At 36.7% G+C, this 8,680-nt stretch overlaps 3 protein-coding genes across 3 annotated transcripts; all 3 read right to left on the bottom strand.

Annotated features, from left to right (window-relative positions):
• Positions 1-399: 399 nt before the first annotated feature.
• Positions 400-1,770, bottom strand: LOC116017703 (F-box/kelch-repeat protein At3g23880-like). The gene is made up of 2 exons (XM_031258328.1): positions 766-1,770; positions 400-495 (listed from the first exon to the last, which is right to left on the bottom strand). Exons 1-2 carry the CDS (start codon positions 1,768-1,770, stop codon positions 400-402), a joined length of 1,101 nt encoding a protein of 366 aa, XP_031114188.1.
• A 1,623-nt stretch (positions 1,771-3,393) lies between these two features.
• LOC116017709 (F-box/kelch-repeat protein At3g23880-like) lies at positions 3,394-4,587 on the bottom strand. Its single transcript, XM_031258339.1, has one exon. It carries the CDS (start codon positions 4,585-4,587, stop codon positions 3,394-3,396), a length of 1,194 nt encoding a protein of 397 aa, XP_031114199.1.
• A 1,127-nt stretch (positions 4,588-5,714) lies between these two features.
• On the bottom strand, positions 5,715-6,929 carry LOC116017713 (F-box/kelch-repeat protein At3g23880-like). Its single transcript, XM_031258341.1, has one exon. The coding sequence runs from the start codon at positions 6,927-6,929 to the stop codon at positions 5,715-5,717; it is 1,215 nt and encodes a 404-aa protein (XP_031114201.1).
• Positions 6,930-8,680: the final 1,751 nt, after the last annotated feature.

Below are 8,680 nucleotides of genomic sequence, written 5' to 3' on the forward strand. Positions count from 1 at the left end.
TCGAAGATTCACTTTCTGAATTGTCTTCAACACTATTTTAATTTGTTACCGAAAATAGAACGGTAATGAAATTTTAGAACCGAATGGGAAACGAATGTTGGCTCAAGCTGAAACTCGATCAAACTTTAAAACTTAAGTTGGAATTACCAGATTTCATATAACTCGAGCTCAAGGTTAATTCAAAATTCCTTGAACTCGTGTTCCACCTACCTAACTCCGATGCAATGCTACAATTAATAATATAAATTGATATATTCATACATAAATAATACAAACTTGATAGAATTTAGAGTCGAAAGTAAAATATAAAACTTATTTTCAAACATTAAAAAAAAAGTGAAATCCTAACATTTCAAATTCTGCTCACCTAAGGATGTGACTCAATGCTCATCAAATTCTTCACCCAAAGAGTATTCTCCTCTGATCTTCATAAATGTTCAAAGCCTCGAACCCAATAAAGAAAGCAAAATTGATATTCAAAGTCTTGAAATTAAACTGCATAGAGTAAAAGCATTATATGCATGGAATCAGGTGCTAAGAGCCTAAGAAAAGCCTACCAACTCTTTATTTATAGACTTTCATCCATCCAGTTGATATTCTGGACAAGGTGTTGGTGCCGGGGCATGCAAGACTCTCAACATAGAAACACATACTAACAAAGTTTCTACAAACTGGATCTTCCTTCAATTCGTGTTTTGTCCGATCATAAATATATACATGCCGCACACACCAACCGACTGTATGCAGGAATAATACTTCTTGTACATTCTTCTTTTGAGAATAGAATGTTAAGCCATAACTCCCATAAATATCTCCAAGTTCAGGCATTTGCATAGTAAATGCAATCATCCATGATTCTTGTCTACCATATTCCTTCATAATCCATATTGTTTTGATTTTGGGTTCTTCTTCCTCATCATGAACCAAGCATGCGGCCATGCATAAGCAGTCATCTATAACCCCCAACCCGAATATCGAGAAGTTTTTGCTTAGTTCGGGGGTGGGCAAAGGCAAAATTCTGAATTCATCATGTGCAGGATCAAAATATACGATCTTATTCCTATCCGACGAGTAATTCTTATACCAATCCCAATCTTTCATGTCACTTGCCCACCAATGAAATGTATTGCGAAACTCAAGGCCGGCTCTAACAGATTTCGAGTTACAAGGGAACTGCACTTGTCGCCACTTTTTGTGTTTGAAGCTGGCAGAGATGAAAAATGGATAAAATGGATAGCCAAATTCAAAAGGATCAAATCCAATGGGGTGTATTAATAGGACGACCTTGTAATCGCTAGTGCATGAGTCGTAGCATAGCCCTCCAAGATAAATATGGTTAAACTCCTCCGGATATGGAGACTCGAGCACTTTCGTCGAACACTTGGTGGACGGGTTCCACAACCAAATATCTTCCGTACCCACCCGAAGAAGAAGCACAAGCCCGTTGCAAGAACACAAAACTCTAAGATTGTCTTCACGAATCAATGGAGACTCCTCTCCGAACGGCCATTTATGCCTTCGAAGACGAAGATCATGGCTTGTAGATTTAACTATCGACCTCCTCCAGCGATCCTTGCTTTTGAATTCGGGGGAGAGGAGGATCATTCGAAGTTGTCCACGATACGAGAACTTGAAATCTGAATCGTCTATCAATGAACGCCACTGTTTACATACGCACTGGCATCGAATCACACACTTCACCGGCAACTGCAAAAGTATATGTCGAATGATGTCCTGAGGTAGGTTTGACAATGAAGCTGAAGCTTCCATGTCGTGAGAATAAGAGGTTGAACAGGAAGAGGCGTGATGGAAGTAGGGTTTGTGAGACTCCTTTTATATGGCCAGGTCACGGAATAAAATTTCCCACAACTCCTAAAAATTAAATAAAATTGGTGGCTTAATTTTTTAAAATTAATCATAGCATTATATTTTAGGGAAAATGGCCAAATTGACCCTAAACATTACATCAAAAGTCAATTAGGCCTCTAAACTTTTAAAATGTTCAATTAAACCCATGAACACGTCAAATTTAGTCAAATACATCAATTTTAATGGTAACTAACAGGTTACCGGTTAAAAATAACTAGAAAACATCACGGTCCGCCTTCTCCAACGACTTGCCGGAAAAAGCGAACAAAAGGTTGCCTTCTCCCAGGAGAAGGCGACCAGTTTCTGGTCACCCTCTATTTGACCCGGGTTTAGTTGAACCTTTTAAAAGTTTAGGGGCTTAATTGACTTTTGGAGTAATGTTTAGAGGTATATTTGACCTTTTTCCCTATATTTTATGCTTGGTTGTCAAATTATAATTTTATGTAATATCTGTTCATAACTACTTTTTCGCATCCATGAAGCTTGAACCCACTCACTTCTATATGGGAGTGTAACCGGGTGTCACTAGACCAATACAGGTGTAATTCGTATCCGTAAATAGTATAAATTGTAATAGTATCATATAATTAATTAGTCATCATCAATTTGTGCTGTGTGTATTTAGTTTTTATTCTTACGGATGGGTATTTTGGATACAAAGATTTGGATACAAAGATAAACAGTACTTACTTAAAAATGACGCTATTATATTTTTAGATTGATTTTCTTGGATAGAAATCTAGACAATGCTAAGCAAGTTCTTACTGCACATTAAAAATGATATTCATGGATGATTCAATCTATTTTTGAAGGAGAAGAGAATATTTGTTAGAGTTTATAGTCTCCGTGATGTGAGAATTCGCATTGTTAATAATTGAAATAAATACTTATAGTATTCAAAGTTTATCAATTTGTCATCATTTATAAGTAATGCTAGAAACTTATATATATGAATTTTTTGATCCAAAATAATTTTATCAATAAGAATAAGAACTAATTACATAACAACCGGTATGTTTGAGAATGGAGTTGAAGCTTAGCTTTCATGTCGTGCGATATGATAGATCGAATAAGAAGCTGAAGGCGTATTGGAAGTAAATACACTTATGCCTAAATAGTAAATACACACACTTTTGTATTAATCTATAATAATATCTGATTGCTCAACATTGAACTTTCCTCCAAAGAAAGGCCATTCGTGCTAGAAAATTAGGAAATATTGGAAAATCAACATACTATTTAGCTTCTTTAGGAATAAACTTACGGGAATAAATTTAGGAATAACTCCCAACCCAACTATCAAGCTTCCTTTCTTGTGCCTTAGTTCGGGAGTAGGCAAGATTCTGAATTCATTATGCACAAATCAAAATATACAATTCTATTGCTTGACCAGAAATTCCAATTACAATTCAAATGCCAATCTGTTATGTCACTTACCCGCCAGTGAAATGTATTACGAATTCCAATCTAGTCGTCACTCTTTGTGGTTGAAGTTGGCAGAGATGGAGGGAGGGCACGTATTACTTAATTAATCATATGTTGCTGCAAGGGCAAGCAAGCAAGACTCTCAACATAGAAACACATACTAACACAGCTTATACGACGACCTGAGTCGTTCTTTGCGAAATTCATCAGCAATCCTGATCTCAGTTCATCTTCTTTCCGATCATAAACATATACTTTCCCCAAAAAATAACCCATTGTACTTAAGAATACTACTTCTTGTGCATTGTTTTTCTGAGAATAAAACGTTAAACTAAATCTACTCATAGAAGTATATGGAAGTTGTGGCATTTGGATCGCAAATGCAGTCATCCATGATTCTTGTATGCCATATTCCTTCATAATCAATACTTGCAACGTTGTGGTTGTGGTTTTGAGTTTTTCCTGTTTGTTAACCATGCATGCCAAGGATAAACAGTCATCTATAACCCCCAACCCGACTATGGAGAAATTTTGTCCCCGTTCGGGAGTGGACAAGATTTTGAATTCATCACGCACAGGATCAAAATATAGGATCTTATTCCTACCGCTCCCCGAAAAATGGGGATCTTTGATGTCATTTGCCCACCAATGAAATGTATTGCGAAACTCCAAACCACCTCTAGCATAATTCAAGCTAAAAGGGAACTGCACTGGTCGCCACTCTTTGTGGTTGAGGCTTGCAGAGATAACAAATCGATCACCAAATACAAGACCCGGCCTTATTGATAGGACGACCTTGTAATCTCTAGTGCACGAGTCGTAACATAGCCCTCCAAGGATAACCAACACCTCCGGATATGGAAACTCGAGCACTTTCCTCAAACACCTGGTGGACGGGTTCCACAAAAAAATATCTCTATCTCTCACAGCCATCAGAAGCACAAATCCGTTGCAAGAACACAAAGATCTAACAGGGTATTCGTCGCTTGCACGAATCAATGGATAATCAGCCTCTCCGAACGGCAATTCATGCCTTTGAAGACGAGAATCATGGCTTGTGGATCTAACTAAGAATTTGGAATTCCAGTTATAATCCTGGCTTTCGGATCCGAGCGAGAGGAAGATCACTCTTCGTTCTCCACGATACGAGAGCTTGAAATCTGAGTCGTCTATCAACGAACGCCACTGTTTACATACGCATTGGCACCGGATCACAGCCTTCATCGGCAACTGCAAAAGTATATGCAGAATGATTTCATTAGGTATGTTTGGCAATGAAGCTGAAGCTTCCATGTCGTGCGAATAAGAAAGAAGCTGAAGAGCACGAGGCGTATTGGAAGTAGGGTTTGTGAGGCTCTTAACTTTTTATAGGGCAATGGAGTAAATTTTTACCACAAGATCTAAAATCTGTGGCTTAGGTTTTTTGAAATTAATTATTGTATTTTATGCCAGATTGCCAGGCAGGCAAATTAATTATAGTTTTAATTCATGCATGTATAATTTGTATCCCTAAATTACAATTCGCTTTATAACTCAAAACTTAAAATTGATTGATGCATGGTTACTTATGATAGAAAGTATAAATTGTAATACTTTGATGAAATGACATACTTATGAAAAAGGAAACTCGACCCGGTTTCACGGAAGAGATGTATCAATGGTGACATAGTGGAATTTAGCTTGGCATCACTGGGGAAGACCCACATTATATTATTGTTTCCACTACTAAATTTATTTTTCCTTCAACTTATTTATATTTTACTAATTTTTTGATCGATAATGTTTGTTTGTCGGCGACCGCCCAAAGATTACAAAATCGTCGAACATGACTAATTCTCTCGTTCAATTGTAGGCACTTCTTTAGATGGGACAATTGATTTGGAGATTTAAGGCTGTTCCATATCGAATGCCAAAGATCGAACCCTTGACAATTGGTTTGCTAGGCGAACCCCGCTAAGGACCAAAAAAGTAAACATATGAATCAATTGACACACATTTTATGATTATTTTTACTAAATTTTTAAGGTAGGTTTCACTAGGAAATTCCAGCCTTAATGATGTAGAAAACTAGAAATTCCAATGTAGAAAATTCTCAGATTTAGAAAAATCCCAATGTCAACGACACGCCAAGCACATCTTGTATTAATATACTTTCAAATACTTATTTAAAAATAAACATTTAGGCATTAACCTATTCACGTAATATGCATGTAAAACTAGTATTGTTAATAAGCTAAGAATCAACTTAAAATATAAACAACAAAGTAAATTTATATAAGATAAAAAAAATTAGACATTTCGAGTTATGATGAACTGTGACTGTTGACAACAAATCAACACACTAATTAGCTAGATTCTAGCAATTAATTCCAAATAGTTTCAACTAACTATTCATTAGGGCACGTATTAATAAAAATTAATCATATGTGGCTGCAGGGCAAGGAAGCAAGACTCTCAACATAGAAACACAAACAAAGACAGCGTATACGACCTGAGTCGTCCTTTAGGAAATCCATTAGCACTTCCCTCAGTTCATCTTTTTTTCGATCATAAACATATACTTGCCCCCAGAAGCAACACAAGGTACGCATGAATAATACTTCTTCTGCATTGTTTCTCTGAGAATAGAATGTTATGCCATAACCCTCACAATAATGTGGATATCGAGTCGTTTGTGGATATTGAGGCATTTGGATAGCAAATGCAGTCATCCATGATTCTTGTATGCCATATTCCTTCATGATTAATATTTGCATCGTTTTTAATTTTTCTTGTGTGTAAAACATGCATGCCATGGATAAACAGTCATCTATAACCCCCAACCCAACTATGGAGACATTTTGTCTCAGTTCGGGGGTGGGTAAGACTCTAAATTCATCACACACAGGATCAAAATACAGGATCCTATTCCTATCGCCTCCCGAGATGAAATCACAATCATAATCCCAATCTTTGATGTCACTTGCCCACCAGTAAAATGTATTGCGAAACTCCACATTGCCATTAGCAGAATTCAAGTTATAAGGGAACTGCACTGGTCGCCACTCTTTGTGGTTGAGGCTTGCAAAGATGACAAATGGATAGCCAAATTCACGATCCGGCCCTATTAGGGGGCGAATTAATATGACGGCCTTGTAATCTCTAGTGCAGGAGACATAGCATAGCCCTCCAAGGATAACAATATTTGACTCTTTCGGATATGGCAACTGGAGCACTTTCGTCAAACACCTGGTGAACGGGTTCCACAACAAAATATATCTCTCAGCTATCAGAAGCAGAAGCACAAACCCATTGCAAGAACACAAAGATCTAACAGGAAATTCGTTGCTTGCACGAATCAATGGATAAGCAGCCTCTCCGAACGGCAATTTATGCCTTTGAAAACAAGAACCATGGCTTGTGGATCTAACTAAGAATCTGGAATTCCAGTTATAATCCTGGTTTTTGGGTTCGTGGGATACGATGATCACTCGTCGTTTTCCACGATACGAGAGCTTGAAATCTGAGTCGTCTATCCACGAACGCCACTGTTTACATACGCACTGGCACCGGATCACAGCCTTCATCGGCAACTGCAAAAGTATATGCCGAATGATTTCATTATGTATGTTTGAGAATGGAGTTGAAGCTTCCATGTCGTATCGAATAAGAAGCTGAAGGCGTATTGGAAGTAGCTAGGGTTTAATTATGTTTGTGGGCAAATTATACCGTGCATCACGGTGCACATAGCAATGTACACCACGTACCTAAACGACGTCGTTTGAGCATTGTAAATTAATCGTCCTTTTTTTAGAAATCACGTTTCCCGTTTCGGCTGGTCTCTGTATTTATGTTAATATTCTGTATATTCCAGGCAATCATTCTGTGTATTCTAGGCAACCGTTCTGTGTATTCTAGGCAACCGTTATGTGTATAAGTGTATTCATGTTAGTAACACATGTTGTGATGTGTTTGTGCATTCGAATGTTTAGGAGGATGAGTTCTGTGTATTTTGTGTCAATATTCTGTGTAATCATGTTATTAACACGGGTTGTGATGTGTTTGTGCATTCGAATGTTAGGAGGATGAGTTCTGTGTATTGTGTGTCAATATTCTGTGTATTCTGGGCAAACATTCTGTGTATTCTAGGCAAACGTTCTGTGTATTCTAGATAATGATTATGTGTATTATAGATAATGAATTCCCTGGAGTCATTCAAGTCCGCGTCCACTAACACCAAAACGACGCCGTTTTACGTACGTGGTGCACATTGCTATGTGCACCGTGGTGCAGGGTATAACGATTGATATTTGTGAATTGTGAGACTCCTTTTATAGGCCGGGTCATGGACTAAAATTTTCACCACCACTCCAACCTAAAATATAAATAAAATATGTGGCTTAATTTTTTAAAATTCATCATGGTATTTTATTTCTTCAATCTTATAACCTCCCATTTGAGAAAATCAATTTACAGTTTTAATTCTTGAATTATATATAATGCAAGTACAATAATGTTTATTTTTAATAATATAAATTTGTAATTGTATCATATAATTAGTCACTTATTTTGTGTATTTAGTTCTTATTCATATGGACGGAATTATTTTGGATATTTATAAATGATATGAATTTCAAATGTTATGCATAGACAGGGTGTGATGCAATTTTGACACAAAAATTTGGTGTTTGAGTTTGGATGGAACTTCAATTCTTGTGCACATAAATGTATAGTTTGGTGTTAAGTCTTGAAAATAGCCTTCACATAGACTTTGGGAGCGATCAGAATTAATATGGTGTCATTTACCTATGCCTTTTATGGTCGTCAATGGGTATTGGTAATCTATACTACTTTCACATGCAAAAAAGAAACAAAAAAGCAGCTGCTTAGGCTTTCAAGTTACACACACTTTTGTATTAATCTGTAATATCTGATTGCTCAACTTTGAATTGTCCTCCAAAGAACGGCCTTTTGTGCTAGAAAATTAGGAAAATATTGGAACGGTCAAATACTAAAATCCGAATCAAATCCATATCAAATATTGGGACAAGCAAGACTCTCAACATAGAAACCACATATTACAAATGTATCTAGAGGCCAGGAAGTCCTTCAGAACTTCTTTCAATTGGTCTTTTTTCCGATCATAAACATATGCGTGCATCCATTTCCGACACTTGAGCAGGAATAATACTTGATCTTGTGCATTCTTTTTTTGAGAATAGAATTTTAATATGAAGCCATACCTCCTATTATAAGTATCGGTAAGTTGAGACATTATTTGGATAGCAAAAGCAGTCATCCATGATTCTTGTCTACCATATTCCTTCGTAATCAATACTTGTATTGTTTTGATTTGGAGTTCTTCTCCTTCCTGTACAATACATGCCATGCAAAAATAGTCATCTAT

The sequence above is a fragment of the Ipomoea triloba genome, chromosome 4 (assembly GCF_003576645.1).
Source record: "Ipomoea triloba cultivar NCNSP0323 chromosome 4, ASM357664v1".
NCBI classification, from domain to species: Eukaryota; Viridiplantae; Streptophyta; class Magnoliopsida; order Solanales; family Convolvulaceae; genus Ipomoea; species Ipomoea triloba.